General features: G+C 46.0%; 1 protein-coding gene across 2 annotated transcripts in view; it reads right to left on the minus strand.

Annotated features, from left to right (window-relative positions):
* Window positions 1-1,017: 1,017 nt before the first annotated feature.
* The window catches only part of ARHGAP32 (Rho GTPase activating protein 32), a 220,154-nt gene continuing 199,392 nt past the window's right edge, over window positions 1,018-21,779 (minus strand). For both annotated transcript variants that reach the window (XM_024209610.2, XM_026657914.1), the window contains 7 exons: window positions 20,544-20,689; window positions 16,608-16,809; window positions 15,730-15,875; window positions 14,172-14,246; window positions 11,340-12,203; window positions 9,697-10,673; window positions 1,018-8,359 (listed from right to left, as the gene is read on the minus strand). In XM_024209610.2, the coding sequence (XP_024065378.2) occupies window positions 6,101-8,359; window positions 9,697-10,673; window positions 11,340-12,203; window positions 14,172-14,246; window positions 15,730-15,875; window positions 16,608-16,809; window positions 20,544-20,689 (4,669 nt within the window). In that variant the 3' untranslated portion in view covers window positions 1,018-6,100. The remainder of the gene's footprint in view (window positions 8,360-9,696; window positions 10,674-11,339; window positions 12,204-14,171; window positions 14,247-15,729; window positions 15,876-16,607; window positions 16,810-20,543; window positions 20,690-21,779) is intronic.

The raw sequence follows: 21,779 nt of genomic DNA on the forward strand, positions 1-21,779 counted from the left end.
CAGGGGTAGGGTTTCTGTGTGTTTGCCCAGTGCCTAGGTGCTGGGCCTTGATCCAGATTTGAGGCCTCTGGGCTCTACCAAAATTCAAATAATAAACAGGGTTAGTTTTCCAATGAGCCTCTTTAAAAAGTTGTACAAAATTGTAATGTGTACATTCATGTGGGGGGAATCTCTCACCAATCACCATGGCTGAGTAGATGGGGCCTAGGCTAGTAGTAAGTTTGCAAAGCTGCTTAGACTCCAGGCTGGAACATCCAGTGTCAGCTGAATGGCAGAGGGATAGAAGGATACATGATACTGGGAGAGTCTGCTCTTTCCACAGCTAAAACCCCAGAGTAACTCCACTCACACACGCCAGGGCTTCCTCTGAAGTCACTGGGGTTATGATGGATTTACACCACAATACTAACCCGTTGGTGTTTACTAGCCTGTGAGATTATTAGGCGATATAATTATTATTAGTGTTAGTGCACAATGACTCATGGGATTGTGGGAGACTGAAGCCAGAGGCAGGTATGGGCAGGCTCACAAAGGTTGTCTCCGGCTTAACAGTTTGTCTGTTAGATCTTTGTGCTGTTTAATCACCGTTCTTGGGCTGCATGCAATGAGATCTTTGTGTGTCTACACTGCATGCTAAGCCCAGGCTCTGACTCAGGGGTGTATGTATAGATAGGCTGGTGGTACCAGTTGAAATAGTTAGACCATGTTAATGGCAGAAAAAGATGACTGAAGGGGAAAAATCTGATGCTGTTTAATGAATTTTGTTAATACCTGTAAATACAGTAGTACTCAGGATCCCTAGTCATAGGGTACAGCTAGTTCCTGTACAAACACAGAACAAAAAGACTGTTCCTGCCCACAAGAGTTCACTTGCGTCCATTTCCCCCCCCCACACACACCTGTTTTAATGGCCAAACCCAACTTTGGAATCCCACTGTTAGCAAACTGCCACCTGCCTTTTGTGCTATTCCTCCAGCATTGCTCCTTGCCTAGTAATTCTGGATGAGAAGAAAAGGAGACTAGGAAAGCCAAGGTTGGTTTATTTTTTCTTTTCAGAACAGTTATGCCACAGGTGTAACTGAACAGATAAGCGCTGGGACAGACTGACAGGCAGCAATTTGCAATAGGCTTGGCACATAAATACAGCACTCATCACCTCTCTCGTCTTTCGAGGTACCTGGCCCCACAACCTCATGGCTCTAAACTAGTTTTTCCACGCCCTAGCTCTTTTCAGTATATTATTAATTAACCTGGCCGAGGCACAAACACACACGAATGCAAAGGAGGCGGCTTTAACCAGGCTTGATTAATGCTGTTGAGTCGTACATCTGAATGTGAGCTCAGTGGGACTGGTGACTTTGTTTTTTAAATACCACAAGACACCTCAGTCTGGATCATTGCATTACAGTACAAATAAAAACAGAAAACAAAACCACATCCGCATCATACAAAGTGGGAAGAAAATGAGAATCTAAGTATTTACAGAGCGGGGCTGGGAAAACCACAAAAATATTTACATAAAAATACATGAGCTTGTCAGCATATACATTTTACACCAGTTCACAAAAAAAAAAAAAAACCCAAACATGAAAATAAGACACTCTATAAATTAAAGTGAAGGGAACGCTGAAGGTAATCCTAAGGCTTTCTGGGATTTTTCTCTCATGTGGCTTAGGGCAAAAAGGGTCACATTTTTACAGCAGGAAAATGAACTGCAAACATCACTGTTCATGTTGGTTTTTGCAAGAATGGTTGCACGCACTGGGGTTACTGTGTACACCTCTTTAAACTACACCATGTCTGTGGCATCAGACTTCTGTAGCACATGGTTCTGGAAGAGTGTCACAGGCCCTTTAAAAAATAAATGTTCAATGCAATTTTTCATTCAGATTTTCTAGCACATTACACACTGTTTCAGTCGATGCTTTGTCTACATACCAATGAGATGAATGGCAAAGACTACACACAAGGGTCTGTCCCTTTTATAGCTAAAGGGAACAATACATTTTTCAAGTTTATTTTGGTTTTGTGTAGCAATTTGCTACACCTGTGCAATCCTCACTGATATCCCCTCCCCCCCAAGTGATAAGCACAAGCCTATTACCTCTGTAAAGACCTGTAGGCACAAAGTTTTTACTGTCATATGCATATAAGTTTAAACCTGATCAGACGTTTTAAAATCAGAACTGAAGTAGATGTGACAGGGCCCACGCCTTGGTTGCGATCTCAACATCTGTAGTCACGGAGAGCTTTCTTTACGGGCCACATTCTGCTCTGAGTTGCAGGTGCAAATCCAGAGCAGATCTCTACACCACTCCCAGAGCAGAATTGGGCCCACATGGTAACGAGAAATTAATCTGAAAACTCAGCAAGTGGCAATAAAGAGGCAGGCAGGCAGTGATACAGGTATAGGAAACTTGCCAAGTCTGCTACTGCTCATGTATTCTTACTGAGGTTATACTTAGACAATAGGTTACTACAGATGAGCAGAACCTGGCACATAGTTGGTACATTATCATCCTAATTTTTTCCCCCCAGCAGGGGTCTCCCCTCCCTACCCCATTCACTGATGGGACTACATGCCATGTTGTGCATCATACCCAACTACTACTTGGCCAAGGGCCACCTGAGACTCTAGAACACATCTCTATTGTTCTTGAATGACCTGGGGCAATTCCCACCCTCTCTGCAGTGGTCCCCATTCCTGAAGAATGGACACTGTTGGGTGTATAATCAAATGAATGGGGTGGGATTATTTCTCTAAGGGCCATCAAGTTCCAAAATTTAACCACAGTACAAGAGCAGAACTGCATAGTTCACTATATGGCTTTGTTAAGGGAAAAAGAAGGTTCAAAATATTAGCAGTGGAGTGCCTGTGAAGGGTTCAAGTTCCTTGCTTGCTGCTCTAGTCTCACCCCTTCATTAGCGCACTTGCCCTAACCCTGGAGTTGAGTTACCAGTTGGGCTCTTACAGGGCTGCTGGCCCTCCAATTGCATGTTGTAAGGCTGGGCATGGGAGGAAACTAGGGATAAACTTGTTCCCAAGTACATTAAAGGGAAGAGGCTGAATGAATGTCTCATGCTGGAACAAAAAAGAAAGATCCCTGATCTTTAAGAGGGCTGTTATCAGAGAGATGTAAAGCCATTAATCCATTTGTCTACATAGGGAGTTAGTCTGAATTGACTATTTCCTGACTAACTCCATGCGGGGATTCTCTTATTCCAGAATAAGAACACCTGAGTTAGTTTAATCCAGGGATTAATCTGATTTGGAATAAAGTACTCTTATTCTGGTATATGAGCATCCATCCACAGAGGTGAATCAGGAATAGCTGGTCTGCTCTAAAGTCACACCCTACCTTATTCCAGATTAATTTTCATGTCTAGACAAGGCCTTAATGATGGGGTCGGTTGTTCACTTACGGGGCCATTCCTGTATGGTGCTGAGGGACCTTGACTTCCACGGAAACCAATGATGGTAGGGTGCTGTGCAGACTGTCATGCTGCGAACAGTGGAGCAGGCTGAGATCCCAGGCTCTGTCTCTTGCTGCTACTGCTCGTAAGGAGTGGCAATAGTTGGGAGATGGTGCTTACGCCCTATAGGAGCAGGCTAGCTTCAAGGTAGGCAACAAGTGCAGGAAAAGGAGCAGAGATGTTCACTGTTCGAGGGAGCTCAGTTCAGCTGTCTCATAGGGAGGATTCTTTGGGTAACTTAAGGCCAATACAGAGAGGTTGGAAGGAGAATTAAGGCGATGATGGAGGGGGAGAGAGGTTTGACAGGCTGTCCTTGTCACCTCAATCCTGAATAGCCTGAACCAATGAGTTTGTTCCTGCCCCAAATCCAGAACAAGGGAGGCTGACACTCTGGAGCAGCAGAGGGGAGATGAAGTGCTAAGTTATGTTTAGAGACTAGTATTGGGACTTGACTGAGTACTGCAGCTAGATTCCCCTGGACAGATTGTATCAGGAAAGCCAGATTTACTAGCAGAATTGGCTAGTAGCCCAGAGAGAATGGCTGGTCCACTAAGTGGCTCTGTGTTTTCAGCTAACAGCCCTTTCATGCTTTATCCTTTCACACACCCCCACCTCCCCCCAAAAAAGAAAGGAAAAGAAAAACACCCTCTAGTTAGTCACAAGGTGAATGATATTGAGGTAACCTAGATCACAGTGCTTTTTTCCTGACAGCTAAATTTATTTCCATAACATTTAGGAAAAACTCTCTATATTAAACAAATTCTTCTTAAAACAATACATTGCACCATAAAATCAGACCATAGGCTATCCTAGTTAAAACAGACCCAGAAAAGGCTATGAGATTAAAAGAACCAAACTGCTAATGACTAGGTACCTATTAGAAGTGTGTTGTTCCCCTGTGAGTGCTGACAGGTTTTTATTATTACTTTAAAAGCCAAAAATAGCAATGAATAAAACACTTGTTCTAGGAGGCTCTGACATGAGTTCCTTTAATAATCTTAGCTATGCTAGCTCCAGGACTTTCAGCTAAGAGAACTTCTCAGATGCTTTCTTTAAATAAACCCTCTGAATTTCAAAACAGGTAGAGAAGTTGTGTGATCCAACAGTACAGGAAAGGTCCCCGTAGCATGGGTGAATTCTGAATATTTTAAATGCTAAATGACAAGTATTTTCTAGGAAGCCCTGTCTCATAAAATGTATGTGCTTTAAGGTGGGGTTAAAATGGCTGTGAATCCAGAGAGGCTGCAGATGAAACGCTGTCTTGTTTCTATGAAGTAAGGAGAGCATTTTAAATAGGCAGGGCAACACCAGGAGTGTGTTATAAAGAGGTGCATTGTCCCATCCCTTCACCCCAGCCCAATGCCTGAATCCTGGTGTGAACGACACTTGCAATAAGGGAGGCAATGCTATTTCATAGCGCCCACAGCACGTAACTGCTCTGTACTTACAGCAACTCACTGTGGGTGAGGCAGTACTAAAAAGAGAGCCTCATCCTGTAGGCTGAATATGAAAGTCAACAGGAGTTTTCCTGAAGTAAGGACTGAGTTATTTGGCCCAGAGCAACTCCATGGTCATGCAGCTAAGTTGGTGATTATGCAAGTTGCTCCCAGCAGGGAACCTGTGCTCTAGTTTATAAGCTGGACACAATCATCTAGTGACGTAAATAGATGGTAGTTTCAGGCCAGCTAGGACGTGCAATTAAATAGCTGGTTCTGTGGGTAGCCTGTAAGTAAAGAGGAATTAGCATGAAATATGTATGCTGCTCAATCACCTGTGCCCAAGAGTGTGCGTGGCAGGAGAGAGGGTGGGTTTTTTACTTTCAAAGGTAGAAGTGCTGCCCTGGCTCGCTTTGCTTTCAAAACTCGTCTCCATTTATAGTATCAGAATGAGGGTGAATGCTGGAGTTTCAGTAAATATCCGTTCTCTAGCTAGAAGCTGCTTGTTCAATGAGCCTTTAAAAACCAGACTGTGTTCTGTAACAGCTCTGTGACCTGGCTTGGGGCCAATCTCACTCCCACTTCAGTGGGAACTGGATTAGGCCCAGTTTCCCCTCCACAATTTTCAAGGGGATGCAGAGCACCAATAATCTAGGAGGAAACAAACACTTTGAAGCTGTCCTTTCCCCACAGCTTGCGGTGTGTTACTGATTCAATCTGAAAGGGTCAGGACAGATTCCCCCACGGCATCTCATTCAAAGGGTAAAACCTATTCATGCAACTCCTCTGATGTTGGCAGTTGGGAGAGTGACTGGATATGCTTGGGAGACACCAAGAGAAGAGCTGCATGCAACCACCAGCCCATGTCAAACCAGGGGAAGGAAACCCCCTTTGCCCCTCCCCACCATTCCTCTTTCAGATCTGCTCTGCCTCTCTGGGTCCTGGCTCATCTTTCCACATGCCAACACAGCCTGCGTGATCATTCCAACCTCTCAAACGACATGAAAGAAAACTCTACACCTAGGACAAACATTGAGTGGTGAGCTGGTGGCAGGGTTGAGAGTGGGTTTGCTTTGCTCATGGGGGTGGGTTTTTTTGTTTGTTTTTTGTTTTAAATTTTGTCATTGAAAAAATAAAACAGTCCACTGTCCAGCAGAGGCTGCTTAGGCTCTATCCCTCCTTCCCCCAGCTCACTCGGCATGGATCTCTGTTTCCGGCCTTTGCAAACACAGCTCTGAAGGGAGGAAGGCCCCTTGGCCCAATGCTGTGGCATATGTCCTACTGTGTGAATGGGGAAAGCCAGGGGGCATGAACGCCCCTCCTCCAAGGTAGCCCCCTCTTTGGTGCTGAGGCATGGTATGGTAATCCTCCAAATTATCGTACTGGGACACCACTGTCAGACTGCTTTGGCGTTTGCCAAGGGTTTGGTATGGGTACAGGAGGCCAGGGTCCCTGTCCATGCTCTCCGGATGCCGGATTCTGAGGCTGTGGCTCCGTTCTGGCTTGGGAGGCGGCGCCATGGGTTGGACGTGGTGCTCCTCCTCTTTATTATAGCAGTCTCTGGTGTGTTTCTCAGCAGGGGCTGTTTGCCTGGTTCGAGGCCTTTCCAAGTCTGGCCGGTCCTCTGCCAGCTTCACCTCCTTGTGGTTAGGTCGCAGGGCCTCCTGTCCGGCTGTGACGTACTTCCCCCCCGAGTGCTGGAAACCAACGGGCTCCATGGGTTCCTGGCCACCCTTTGGCCTGTAGTCTGGGTAAGGGGGCCCATTTTTGGATTCCGAAGGCTGCCGATGGCTTGCTTCCTGCTGCAGGTGTCCCCTGTGCTCTGTAGCGTTGCAGCCTGGCTCGTGCAGCTTTCGACTCCTGATGCTGCTCTGCTTCTGGGGAAGGGAAGGCTTCTCTGACTGCCCATTCCCATAGGCCCCATGGTAATGGGTTCTGTCCGGCTCCGGCTCCGAGTGCTGCAGATAGTAACGTTCGTCCCCTTCGGGGGTGGCTGCCTTGGTTGGATACCTCCCTTCTTTCCCTTCGGCTACAGTCAGGAGACCAGTTTTCCCAGGATCCGATTTGCTGCGGAGGTGGATGATGTCCAGCCCCCCCAGCTCCTCCTGCAGCAGAGGAGTCACATTGTCGTACTGGGACATCACTGGCCCTTTCACTTTCTGGCGTGAGCGGCTCTCCCGGCGGATGGACTGCAGGCGGTATTTCTCCATGTCCTCCAGATCCCATGACATGTATGTGTGCTTGATGTCCGGGGCTGGGGGCACATCTCTGCTGATAAAGCTGTGCTCTTTTCCCGCCAGGTGGCTCATCAGGCCTCCCCGAGGATAGGCAGGCAGGCCGGGATAGCGGTACAGATTCTTACTTTGCAGCCTGGAGGTGTAAGATGCAAAGTCTCGGCTAGGAAGGGGGTGGAAATGCCTAAGCCGCATCGTGCTGTAGGGGTCCAGGTCATAAAACCCCCCGTCTGCTGCTGCGGGGTAATAAGAGGAGCCAGACGAGCTGGAATAAGGGCTATACCTGTAATGCACGCGCCCATTCTCGAAGTAAGGCTGCAGCTGAGTGACGTGATAATCTGAGTGGGGCTGGCATGGCTTATACTGATAAAGGGGCCGCGGGCAGTACACGGGCTCGTCATCGGGAGGCACCTCTGTCCGCGAAATGGGGACGGAGCGGATGGTGGAAGGGGTGGAAACGTGCAGTGACTGCACCCTGCGGATGGTGGGGTAGGGCGGAGGCTCCTCTGCATACCCGGTGCTCCGCAGGGTGGTAGGGCTCATGGAGGACGCGTACTCCACGCGGCTGCGAGGCTTGGAGTGATGGACTGACGTGTTCTTCCCTTGGCTGGCATAGGTGGTGTAGCGGGGGCCCATGGAAGTGGGCGTTTCCGACCTGGAGGCGTAAGCTTGGTGCTGGTCGGATTTGCCGTGGTAGGAGAGATGCGGCGGGACGCTCTCTGGCCTGTACTGATGGACGGACGCTGGCTTGTGGTGCAGATAGTTCTCTGACATGGGCGGCTCAGGGGTGCTCTCTGGCTTGGGATGGGGCAGATATGCAGACTGCAGAGAGGCGTGCTTGGGCGGTGGCGGTGGGGGCAAAGCCTCCTCCACAGACGATGGCAGAATGGAGGAAGCCAGGAAGGAATGGTAACTGGAGGTATTCACTGCATCCATACTGTTGGAGTGCATGGCTGCAGCTATCTTACTCTCCAGTGTTCTCACGGGCGGGATGGGGGGCGCAAAGCCATAGGAGGAGTGCGTGGGGACCGATTCCGAACGCAGGTGCAAAGAGGGAGCCCTGACATTCTCTCGGGACTTTTCCAAATGGCCCTGGTGGGACGCAGCGGTAGACGAGGTACATCGGATAGCGGAGCTACTTTCGGTGACAAAAACTGGAGCAGGCTCCGCTAGTCGAGGCTCAGGCGGCTTCTCTGGAGGCGGTGCTCCTCGTACCTAGTATGGAGAAACCACATGGAGGTTAGTGTGTGAGCATCCCTCACCCTCCACTGCAGAGTCGCTATACTGGCTACCCATATAATCAGCTCTACAGAAAGTATCGCGCTCCCCTACAATATAGCCTGGGCTGCTGTTCAGTCTGTGCAGAGCTGTTTGTTTGTTTGAACACGGGGGCAACGTTGTCTTTTGAGAGAGATTTTAGTGATCTTTGGGACATGCTACAATTTGCACCTGTTTTCCCCAGGCTTAATGGGGACTAGTGGATGGGCTGGGAAGTGCTGAGATTGTCCATTTATTTCTGTGACCATAAACTGTGGGGAGAAGACCGTTGTCAGTCTGTGGTCTCTAAAGACCAAGTGACCAAAACGTTTTGTACAGAGCCTAGAACACTTTGACAGATGGCCTTTATAAAGGTATGTATTTTAGCACAGGCAAACCTTGTTTTGAATCTATATACCTAGCTCTGAGTTAACGCATGATCTATAGTAGCATAACAGTACCGTACAAATAAATATTTAACTTCCTCTGAATTAACAACACTATTCCTTAGTGTGTCTCTGACAATTATTAGATTCCAGGTGTGTGTGAATGCAGTTGCTCTGTTGGCAAGGCTCAAGTTGGTAGCATGTAACGTTGTGATGTCTAAAGCCATTTGAGCCTACATCCAAATCCCAGGATTCAGGGCTGTTACTGAACTGTGCCAGTAACTGACTACGGGGAGAGCCCAGCACTGTTAAAAATACCATCCTTAAGAAGAGACATGAAATTAAAGGTTTTTTTCGGGTGGCTTCTGCTGGAGTTTCAGAGCACATCTGAAATAGAGTAAGGGATGGCTTTGAGATTGGTGTCTTAACTGGCATTCCCTAAGGCGTGGTCTTGTATTCAAAGCTATGTCTAAATTACTCATTGCACACAGTCCAGTATCTAGCCCACTTTGCTAAATCACTATGCTACCAGGACCCAAGTCATTGTTTGCAAAACAATGTGGGATGATAAGAATAATGGTATGTTGGCATCACTGATTCCCTTAAAACTAGTGTAGGAGGGAGTGTACTGGGGTAGGTATTCCCTGGAAAGTATCAATGAATATACTGGAAAGCACTATCATAGCTCTGAGTGGGTGTATATATTATACATACACTAATAATTCCTGGGAATCTGTCCCACTCCTTTGTATTTAGGTCATCTGGAGCTGAAAGTATGTCTCACTTGCTCCTCCGTGGATACAGCCCATACTTTGTCTCTCAAAATTCCATCCCTACTATTATTACACATAGATGCTGCATGTACAAATATAGATACAAGGGGCAGGGGTATACGCGCGCATCACTTACCTGGTTGGAACTACTTGATCCTTTGGTGGCTACGGCTGGAACTTGTCCCATGGCTGGCTGATGGTCTGCTTGTCTCTGAGATGGTGCTAGGGAATTGGTCATAAGAATGCGCTGAGCAGCCGTGACAATACCATCTGCCTGAGCGGTGGGTTCAGCGGCCGGGTGCTGACCTGTTGTTCCATGACTCATCTCAGTTGCTGGTGTCTGGGTAGTTGTCACGTATGTCATTGTAGCCATGGCGGTTTTCTCCCTGGCAGCTACAGGAGGCGGCTGGAGTTTGTCATCAGCTGTGCTGGCAGGGAGATGAAGCTTCTCCACAGGGATGTGATACTTATCCATAGATATGCAAGTATGGAGGTGTGGCTTGTCTATAGGCACATCTGTTGTGGATGGTTCCCGGCCAAGCAAAGCACCTGTATGGAGAGGAGTGTGCTCCCAATCCCCAGGGCCACCTGGATGGGAGGGGAAGTGGTCCTCGTCCCCCACTGTTCCACTATGGAAGTTGGAGTGATTCCAGTCCACCTTTGTGCCACTATGCAGGTCCCCAGGCATGCCAGTATGCAGATGGGGGTGGTCCCTGTTTCCAGGTGTACTACGGTGTAGATGACTGCGGTCCCCAGGTGTCCTAGTGAGGTCCTGGTCTACAGGTGCCCCACTCTGGAGTTGGTCCCCAGGTGCCCCACTCTGGAAGTGGATTTGGTTCTCAGGAACATCCGTATACAGATGGAGCTTGTCTGGAGCAGCCCCAGCAGAGAGGTGGACCTTTTCTATAGCTATACCAGTGTCAGTGTCTCTGTAATTTGTACAGTCAGAATGAGCATCTCCTGGCTTCTTCTGGGACTGAGTAGATGCTTGCTGTGCGGACTCAGCTAACGCTAAGGCCAGCATGCGTGCTGCGTTTTTCGGAGGAGGAGGAGGGATAAGAGACACAGAACTGACAGGAACAGGATCCTGGGGGGAGTCGAGGGCAACTGCTCCTAATGGGGGGAAAATTGAGAGAGAGAGATTTGTTACTCTGTAAGGATAGTGACCTAACCCTATAGACCATTATAAAAATAGATGCTTTTCACAGTAGCATTTCCTTGATGTGAAATACTTTATCTTCTGTCCCACATGCAAATGTTGCTGAATAGTACAGCTGTTCAGCAGGAAAACCACACCAAGAGATTGTCTAAAGGTTCCTCTTGCATTTCTAGAGAGGTAGGAAGTAGGTAAGGCAGAGAACGAGACCCCCTTATAACCAATTTAGACCACATGCTTTGGGGCTGAAAAAAAGACCCTTCTTCAAGTGTTGGCAGGTGGGTTTTTTTTCCATTGAGTGTCTTAGGTGGTCAATTCACTTGTTAACTGATACGCAAGGGTACGCTATAGAGTTTCATTTTATGATAGGATAAAAAAAAAAAAAAAGACAAAGGGGGGGCACATAAGGTATTGAGGAAAGTATCCAAGAATTCTGTGATGGAGGGAAAAGACAGAGAGGTTTCTACTGAGACCTTAGCAACCTGCATCGCCCTGCAAGATACTCCCTCTGATTTAGGATCGGAATCGAGGCGTATTCCCCTCTCCTAAAAGGCACGAAGAGAAGTTTCTGGGAGCATGTCCCTTTAGAACTTAAAGAAAGAATGGAGGAAAACGCACTGTACCTGGCTGAGTGTGTCCAGAAGGTACAGTCTTATTCTGGCTGCTTGGCATGGGTCGCTCCCCTTCTTCTTGCAACTCTGGCTTGGCAGCAATCACCTGGGTCTGGGCCTCTTGGTGGCACCCCTCACCTGCTGCCATCTCGCTGGCTTTCAGGGGCAAAGACATCCTCTGGGTTGGGGACCTGTTTGTGGCTTCGTTGACGCTTTTGCTCCAGTTTGGAGAAGCCGCATTCCCTGCAGCACTAGGCATCCCTTCGCACGCTTGTCTGGGCAGCGTCAAAGAGACTGGCTCTGATATAGTCACCAGCGGAGACTTGATTGGCTTTCGGCCCGTCTTAGGTGAGAAGGCATGGGCGACCTTCTCCGAGAAGGAGTGAGTTTTGGATTCTTTCTCCTCAGTTGGGCTCAGGTCCAGAGTAAAGAAGGGACTCATTTTCTCTTGGAAGGGGGACACTGGTTCAGAGCTTGTGGCACTGCCAGGGGTCTGACTCTGGCTACCAGACTCCAAATCCTTCTTCGCTACACTTGGCTTGTCCCTGTTAAAACCCATGGACTCCAACAGAGAGATGCTGCTAGCCAGGCACTCGGACTCTGCCTTGGGTGGACTGCACTGAAAAGACATAGGATCAAAATCCAGGCTAGCTACTCCAATATCCGGTGGGCTCAGGTCAACATCTTCTGCTGACCTAGGAGAGATGAGGGCAGGAACATGAATCAGCCCCTCGTCCCCATCGCTCTCATTGTCATGGGGCAGGTTATCATAAGAATTGCAGCGGTTCATGGTCCCCAGGAGCTCCCCATTGAAGGAAGCAGACAGTGCATCACTACTGGACCTGGGTCTTCTAGGCCGGAACAGTTTAGATTCACCTAGCAACAAGGACATGGATAAGCATTAATAGGGCACTAGATAAATGTTCATTAAAAACTGCATGAGGCCATGACTTACTAGCTGTTTTTGTTGATTTAGTTTAAAACTCTGCACAATAGGACACTGATCTCAGCTGTGGTCTCTTGGCACTAAAGTAATACAAATAATAATAAACCAGTGCAGGCTAACTTGGGTTAAAGGGAGTGTGGGAAACTAATGTAGATGTACTTGAAACCATTTGCTAGACTAAAACAGTTGATAAAACTATTTAAGTTTAGTTTGCCTGGATGATGTAGGCTCGATCAAATGGTTTTTAGACCAAAACAGGGTTTTAGAAAACGGTTCCAAAACTAGTTAATAAATGCAGTCGAAGTCCCAATATGGTCTAGTCACAAAAGTGAATGTTAAACATAAGCAGATCTGATACAAACACTGTCTTAATAAAAGCAGGTTTTACTTTTTGATCCTAGAAGGAAAATAACATGCAGTAAAGATCTCTGAAGTGCACTGCATCGGCCCTTGGTACCACATGAATGCACAAGCAAATCTAGTCCATTAAGCATTTCTGCATACCTTTATTTAGTCATCTAATCAAGAAAGCTATATGGTCTATAGCTATGAAGGAGCTGAGGCACCTCCATAATTAAGCTTACAGTGAGCACTGCTTACAGGGATCCAGACAGTCAGTAACTTTAGCAAAAATCTCTGAAGCATATGAATACATTTGGCAATAGAAAAGGTTTTAGGGTCAGTCTCTTTTTGCTTTATCAGATACTCAGATATTATGGTGGGGAGTGGCAGTAAAACACTCAGATTTCAAATGCATTTTAAAATTGAATTATTGCTATATAAAGGCCAGACAGGGTCACATTTACTAGATAGTTTGTTTTGGTTTTCCACCTCTGTGGTTGGGGTTAATTTAGCAATGCTATTTCTTGGTCAGTACTGTATTATAGTAAATAAAATGTATACCAATCTCACTATCCTTTCTTTTTAAAAATTAGTGTAAGGCAAGGGCTACTAGCTTTGTCACTCTTGACCACCAGAGCTGTGTAGGCAAAAACCTGTATTGTAGGTGCAGGTATACTGGCAAAACTGCTTTTGCTGGGGGAGTGGAGGAAGACAGGAAGCTGGAATCAGCTGTGTGAGCAGAAGCTGAGTTTCGCTAGTATATTATACAGGGATACCCATACTGGCAAAGTGCTTCTAGTGTAGACCTGGCCTAAATTTTAGGGCTTGTGAAATGAAGTCCATTGAATTTTCCCAGCTTATATAATACTACTTCACCTTTAGAAATGGCCCAAGGAGCAAACATCCATTGTTGTAAGTTTTTACACAACTTCCAGTAAAAACTAGGTGAGTCCAAGCTAATTTCACTTTTGACCTACATAGGAGTTGCCTTACTCCTGTGGAGATGTACGTTCAAGGGGAAACTTGCTCTGACGTTAATGAACTCTTTCTTAGAGGATGAAACCAGCCTGACTTTGACACCATGTGTCAACTAGGTTCCATGAAACATCACAGAGCCATGTAAAAATCTGCTTTAACATTTAGTTCTAAAGCAAGAACAACTCCTATTGACCTCAGTCACTCTGGATTGACACCATTAAGTTGTTGGTACGTGACTGCTTATGAGTTACATGCACTAACAAAGGTAGACACACTGAAACATGAGCACAGTGTGACCCTGTTTGGCAATAGATGCACGGATTCCAAGGCCACAAGGGACCATTGTGATCATCTCATCTGACCTCCTGTCTAGCACAGGCCACAGAGATTCTCCAAAATAATAGGATGTCTCCTGGAAGACTGGGCAGTTGCTCACTAAAACTGATTTTACAAGAGAAGTCATAGGACTTAGTCATGGACACCACCATCTACTTTATGAAGTGCTGTAACATTCACAGGTCTATAGAAATGTCACACTCCCTTTTACACTTTGTGAGCCAGTTGTTTTTCTATCTTACCATCAACAGCATGCAGGGAAGTGAGAGACTCTTCACTTTTAGCCGAGCGCAGGGTCCCGCTATCTCCTCTCCCACCTACAGAACCAAACGTAAAAGAAGCTTTTTTATAATCTGCCACGTGCTCATGGCGTGAAGATAGTTGGGTTTCTGCCAGCCGTACCACTCGCTCGAATCTAAGCAGCTTTTCTACATGCTCGCACAAAAGCTCCAGTCACAACTGTATGCTCTTTGTATCCCATACCACAATTTATACTATTGGGCATTTCTACAGTGTCTTCCATCAAAAAGGAGCTTTACACACACAAGTGAATTAACAGAGGTGCCAAAGGTTAGGTGGTGGTAATATTCTCCCCTACAAAGGGAGAAACTGACAACGAGCTGTTAATCTCTGCAGAGGGATGGGTTGGGAAGCAAACTGGCCATAGGTCCCCAGCCCTGATTCCTTTTGGGGGAGGGGGTGCAGGCTCACTTGAATCTGAAGTGGGAGGAATGGGTAAGGAGCCCCATAAGATGATGCCCCTTGGTCGGGCAATGGCAATGTATCCCACTGATCCATCGGTGTAATTCAGAGTAGTCTGAAGGCTGCTCTAACTTTCACCATCTACCAGTGGCTCCAAGGGCCATTACAGTAGCTGAGGATCACTGGAAGCTCTCAGCCCCTGTACTCTAGCAGCTGGAGAGAGGCATGGTAACCTCTATGTAAGCAAAGGATGCCCCTCTACCTGCTGTATCAGTTTGTGGTGGTAGCACAATGCAAAGCAGCCAAAGGCAGGGAAAAACTCGGGCTGCATATTTTGTGGGCACAGACTAAGCATTATCTTTGAAGTACTGGGGAAGTCTGTGGATACTTCTGAAACCACTACCATGAAATATACAAGGGTTCCCTAATATGGCCAAGTTGGGACTTTCATCCCCTCTCTCTAATTTCATTTTATACTAAGGAAAATTTGCAAATCATTCAAAGTTACTGAAAACTATAAGGTGGTATTTTAAGAGAAGCTGGAGAGAGATACTAGATGGATATACATAAAAGGGGGTTGTGGGTAAGGGAGAGGCACATCTCTATCTACATCATATTACACACAGTCTCAGAGTCTAAATGCTTGTCTATATGTGGAAGTTTATGGGCATTACTATAGTAGTATAAACTCCCTTTTTTACTATGGAATGAGGGCCCTTTTCCAGGTTAGTTTATACTGCTCCCAAAGAGAGACAAGCTAAACCAGAAAAACACGCTCTTATTGTGGAATAAGAGTTATACCTGTTTAGTAATGTCAGTAAACTTTCCCAAGAACACTGAGTTGTCAGTCCTGAATCCGTTGGGTTGCTTTTGTAACAATGACAATGACACCCCTGGATAAGGTCTGGATCTAAAAGCATGAACCTCTACTGCCTCAGCTAAAGAACTCAGGTTCCATTAATGAAAGGCTGTAGCGGGCCATAATCCATGAATAGAGGTTTGAATCTAAGCACTGGAGGGGAACAGAGAAGCATACTAAATGTGGGTTACTTTCCCAGCAGCACCCTGTTTGGTAGGAACAAAGGGCACCCTACTCACCTGCCAGCGCTATGGCTTTCATTTCGGAGGGCTCACTTGGATTGCGCTGCAGTTTCCGCTTGGAGACAGAAGAGGATTTTCCCAGGTTGAAGAAGGAGCGCCAACTGCCAACAGGGGATTTCTTCATCTTGTTGGGCGGTCTTTTTCTGGAGCAAGAAAGCAGAAGGGGGTTTGCATTCAGGACGCGTTGCCAGTCACTAAGTCTTACCAACCAGACCTGATTCTTTCTGCACCTGGCCTGCTGGCTTTGGCAGAGAACCTGGTGCTGAAACAAGGCTGAGAAAACTAGACGTATATTTCAGCAGCAGAGAATATTTATGCTTCTCTACCTGGAAAGGTCCAGTCCCAGAACTTGTGGAGTCAATTCCATTGAACAAAACTGAGCTCCTGTATAAAGGACATTTGTTTCCTTTTCGCAGCAGGGCAGTTTGAATGCTGTTCAGGCCTGGCGCCTTAAAAATTCAGAGTCTGAACCAAGAATGCCTCTTATTTTATACGCAAATGTACCTGTTCCCTTAATTATAACTAAACTAAACATAGCAGGAAAGGGATTTGAGAGAATTTCATTTGCATTATAAAAACTTCTTGACCCCACACCGCATCTCCTAAGTCTCCATGCACACGTACATGAATCTCTGGTGGGACGGAGGGAGTCACATGGCCAGCTCACTCAAGGCATACAACAAACATATGGCTCAATTTACACCTCAGATGTCTCTGCATGTGTCCTGCTGCACCCTCATGGATACAGAACAACCCCATCCCCACTGGGGGTGGGAGGCTGACTATGCATTGTAAGCAAGGCTTGCTGAGGTCAAATGGCTGTAATCGTTAAAAGCCTGCTGAAACACACAGTGATGGAAAGTAAAAGCCTCTACCTTTCAGATGGAAAGTCTATGACGGTGTGGAATTTCCCCTGTAATGCAGCAGGGCCTTCTCCCACTTCAATGTATTTACTGTCTGCCACTATAGGGGAGTTGATCTGGGCTTGCGTCCTTGCTTGTGCCTCCTCCAGGGTGAGCAGCTTAGTTGAGGGCGAGGAGACGAGCAGTGATTTGGGGCGTGATAAGGAAGTGTGACCTGCAAATGAAAACCAGAGTCAAGGAAGAGAATCAGAGAGGAGCAGTAGGAAAAATAAGGCCCATGGATAGATTATAGCATTTCCTGAGCCCTTGGAAACCCAAGAAAAGGCCAACATAGCTTCTATTAGTTCTGCCATAATGGGGTTTGTGTAACAGTGGAATTAATAATTGGCAAAGTCTTATAGGATGTAATTGGGAGGGAGAAAACCATTAGGATTCTGTATCAATTACTCTAGAAGCCTACAGGACTTGATCTCCATTCTATAGGGGTTTGCTTTTAACCATCTCTGAATTCTAGGGCTAGAATATTTTCAGTTCTCCTATAGGATGGTACAAAACCCTGTACAGAAAGGTGCCTGTTTTCTTTCTAATTGCTGGTTTTACTTGCACTCACCAACCTTGGTTCTAGCTCAGAGTATGGGGGGGAATGGTTACATCTAAACATTTTAAATAGGAGTGATTTAAATCATACATACTAGTTGCAAGCATGTTTGTAACATTTTAAATAGCTCCCAACAAATACTAGGACAGAGTGTAATAAATTAGGAGCTGGACTGTTTTATGGCTGTAGTTGTTTTTCCCCTTTTTCTTTATTGCTACTTAAATAAAGTTTTGGGTTTTGTTTCTTTAAAGTGAGTTAACCACTTTTTTTTTTTAATAAGATCAAAACTAGTTAAAATTACTTCCCAGGACTACAACCCTGTATGTCAACTTTCCTTGCAGAGGAACCTGTTACAACAGAGCTAGTTTATAGAGTGGTTTAGTAAATCATATGCAACCCTGTTACGATAGCCCTCCTGCGCTTATGAGTATGAATTTTGCCAATGTTAACATGATTATCCCTTGCCAGCTTACTGAACAACACAACCCTGCATAAAATGGGCACGTAGTCCCTTGTCTGCACTGGTCTTTGAGACATGTTTAAAAGTTATTCTATGCTGAACAGTGGCCCAATCCCCACACTGGCTTGGAAAAATGGTATAGAAAACATGTCCTGGCTCAGGCTGATCAGCAGTGGCCACTCAAATCACGTTAGAAACAGTCTTCAGTATCACCTAAAGAGATCCTTGCCTGCATATTTATACCTGCCTCTGGAAATTTCTACCACAAGCTTATGCTCCAATAATTCTATGGCACCTTATAGAGCAGGGGTAGGCAACCTATGGCACGTGTGCCGAAGGCGGCACGCGCGCTGATTTTCAGTGGCACTCACACTGCCCGGGTCCTGGCCACCGGTCCGGGGGGCTCTGCATTTTAATTTAATTTTAAATGAGGCTTCTTAAACATTTTAAAAACCTTATTTACAACAATAGTTTAGTTATATATTATAGACTTCTAGAAAGAGACCTTTTAAAAACGTTAAACGTTTGTCGCTTTTTACAGATCCAGACTAACATGGCTACCCCTCTGATATCTGACACCTAAAGAGATGCACACTCGAAGCATTAGTAATGTGTACACTTCCATCAGGAGGTGTGACTGCAGCTTGTGTATACACACTCAAGCTAGATCCTGGGTACATACTGGAGCTGGCTTGAGTAACAGTACTAGTGACGCCTCAGCAGCATGGCCGGCAACACAGACTGTACAACCCCACCCAGGACACAGTGTATGTCCTCAAGCTGCCATCTTGTATGGCTGCACTGCTACCATTGTTCAAGCTAGCTAGATCAAATCTAGCTCAGATATGTCTACATGTGCTGTAATCATACCTGCCGAGTGCAGTGCAGACAGCCCCTTACAGGATGCTACATGCTGTCTCGCTCCTGTAAAATGTTCCCTGAGCTTTGCTACTACCATATGACAAGCCCCAGCATCTTGCTCGCCATTGAGACACATTGCTGAGAGCAACCAACAAATCAAAACAGAGACTGGTTTGCTAATTGGTAAATTAAACACAGACCATTTTGAACTCAGATAACCATGCTGAGAACTTGAGCCAAATAATTGTCTCCCCCTGGAAGAAAACAGCCTGGACCAGGTATAATTAACACTGAAAGATCAGCTAGAATCATGGTGGAAATATGCATGTATCGCTCAACTAGGGCTCTTATCATAACAGCTGAGCAAACCCCTCACTCCTACTGCTTTATACTTGCCTCTTGGGTGGAAAGCTGGACTGACAGCAAATCTACTATGCTGAAGACAATGAGGCCCTAACACGGAAATGGAAAGCATCAAATACACTGGCAAACAGCTTAACTCTGCCCATAGTTAGTGACAACTGCATTTTGTACTAAGGAAGAGCTACATTAAATCAGCTACTTGATATTTTAATATCTATTAGATACATGTATGTTCAACCCCCACGATATATTACTAACAAATGGAGTCAAATTCCTCCCTGGTGTAACTTTACTGACTTCATTGGGGAGATAGCAGGCATTTGCAAGAAATGGGAATTTTAGTTTTGAACTGTGACCATTTTCTGCACCAAGAAAAGCCTTCACAGACTGGGCTCGTTGTGTTTTGGTGTATCACACAGAGGAGTGAATGCAGAACTCATCTGTCCAAGTGGAGCTATACCTTTAAGGAATCAATACTGGATTATCATCTCTGCTGAATTGTAACTTTCTGTCTAAAATCTGTGTGGAGCTGTTAGCAGTTATGATACATTTTACAGGCTAAACAACTTAGTAATGCTTTAATCATTCCAATGCCCTGTACAATATGGTTCAGTTCATTGTTAGGCCCTCCAACCTCATTGGGTGCCTCGTAGCCTCACCCCATAGGTCGGTGGTTCTCAACCTTTCCAGGCGACTTACTGTGCCCCTTTCAGGAGTCTGATTTGAGCCCCAGGTGGGTGGGGCTTGGGCTTCCGCATGTGTCTTAAGCTTCAGGAGGGGCCCTGCCTGCCACCCTCTAAGGCCAGCCCTGCACTTGAGACCCTCCTAAACCCATCCCACATCCCCCCATGTTGAGAAACATTGATAGTATATAGAGCAGTATAAACAAGTCATTGTATGAAATAATAGTTTGTACTGACTTCACTAGTGCTTTTTAGGTAGCCTGTTGTAAAACCAGGCAAATATCTGGATGAGTTGATGTACCCCTGTTTGAGAACCACTGCCAAAGGTGGAAACTGGCCACTAGTTACAAGAATATGGGTAGAGTTGTGTGGCTAACAAGTCAGAGCCACGCTAATGAATGCCTGCAGGCTCCATGGAAAATGGACCCTTTAGTGTCTAAGATTTAAAATGTTTCTTATCAAAAGTGGGGCCCAAAATTTCAAATGTGGGTGACTAGGGTGAGCGGGAGCTGTGGCTGCTCAGTATGTCAGCGTGCCACACTTTCAGCACGTAAGTTTGAAAATGCTGGCCTTGATGGCAGGAGTATGTACCATACTGCACAAACCTGTGTTGCAAAGACAACTTGAAGGGGGGAGCGAAAACTTGGTAATAAAGCCCCTTAAAGATTATCACAGACCTTCCACAAGGGAAAAGCTACAACTGTGCCAAGACAGAGAAACATGCGTGAATCACAGGAATAAAGAGCAGTAATTGCTGATGTCAAATTATTAGACCCAATTCTACAGAGCACCCTTGATTCCTATTGATGTCCACGGGAGAGGAAGGTTGTCAGTACCCCCAAAACTCAGGCCACATCTATCAACTTTAGGCACCCATCCCTGAAAATGTTGGCCTTTTGTTTTTACTGTAAACACTATTCCAAATTTCCCTAAAATCTTCCCCCAATTTTGCTACAATTAAACCCCTCAAGGAATGTACGTACCTGCCCCGTCTCGTATTACTGAGCTGAGTTTGGAGCTGAAGAGGACATCAACGTGATTCAGGATAAATTCCACCACCACGGACTGGATTCGGACCTCCATGAAGGCAGCTGTTCCACTGAAACAGGCAGACTCTATCTGTTTCGATCTAAGGAAATGCATGGTGGATTAAACTACAATGTAAATTCACCATGGGTACGGGCTCATTGAGCATACGGACTTGCACTGCTGCGACCAGGTATATAACACCACTTAGGGCAGGTTCCATAATGGATCCAGATAGCGCTTTAAGGGCCAGATTCTCTGCTGGTGTAACTCCCTTTGTTTTCAAAGAGCTGGGCAAATCTGAATTTGGTGCTGTGATGACTTCAGTCTGGATCTGACTCGATGTCAATGGCAACAGTGTCCCCTAGCAGAGGGAGGAGCAGCTGTTGCAGGCCCAGACTGAAGTGAGTGATAGAGCTGCATGTCGAAGGCTTGCCTGTTTTGTCCCCTTCCCTCCATGTGCACTTGAAGTTGACAATGCAATTACATGAACAAGCTCACTGTAGCCTTTTAAATAAACTTTTCCCCATGAGCTAGGAAAATCTCCAACTAGCCCACCAACATTCAAAAGTAGCCTTAACCAAGAGAAAATCGCCAGGCGGAAGAAACTGGCTCACACACGTTAACTGCCCATGAGGGACTCTCTGACTCAGATATCTCAGGATGGTAATGGGACAGTCCAGAAACTAGCACAAAAAAAAAGGGGGGGGGGGGGGGGGGTTGGTTGTTTTGTGTTTTAAGTAAGGTTTTGAAATTAGTGATGGCATTGTAAGATTGTCCCTCTGGAATCTCCCATGTCAAAGTTTATCCAAGGGTCTGGCAAGATCATTTACATATGTATGAAACCTACTAGAGGTGCTGGGGGTGCTGCTTCACCTCCTGGCTTGAAGTGGTTTCCATCATATATAGGGTTTACAGTTTGGCTCAATGGCTCTCAGCACCCCTGAAACCTACTAGTATATATATATCACATCCCAGTGCAGCAGTCTGTGTAGTTTGACATCAGTGGCGCCACAGAATGGAACCAGTTTTCCTGCATGACCAAAGGAGACAGTATCCATGTCTAACCGAGGGAGAGGAAAAAAATGACATTGGAGGGAAAAAGTAGACCTGATTCTCCATTCATTTACACTACTGCAAATAAGGAGTAATTCTGTCAAAATCAGTGGAGTTACAATGGTGAAACAGGCCCA

The sequence above is a fragment of the Terrapene carolina genome, unplaced genomic scaffold (assembly GCF_002925995.2).
Source record: "Terrapene carolina triunguis isolate 2854851 unplaced genomic scaffold, T_m_triunguis-2.0 Scaffold374, whole genome shotgun sequence".
NCBI classification, from domain to species: domain Eukaryota; kingdom Metazoa; phylum Chordata; order Testudines; family Emydidae; genus Terrapene; species Terrapene triunguis.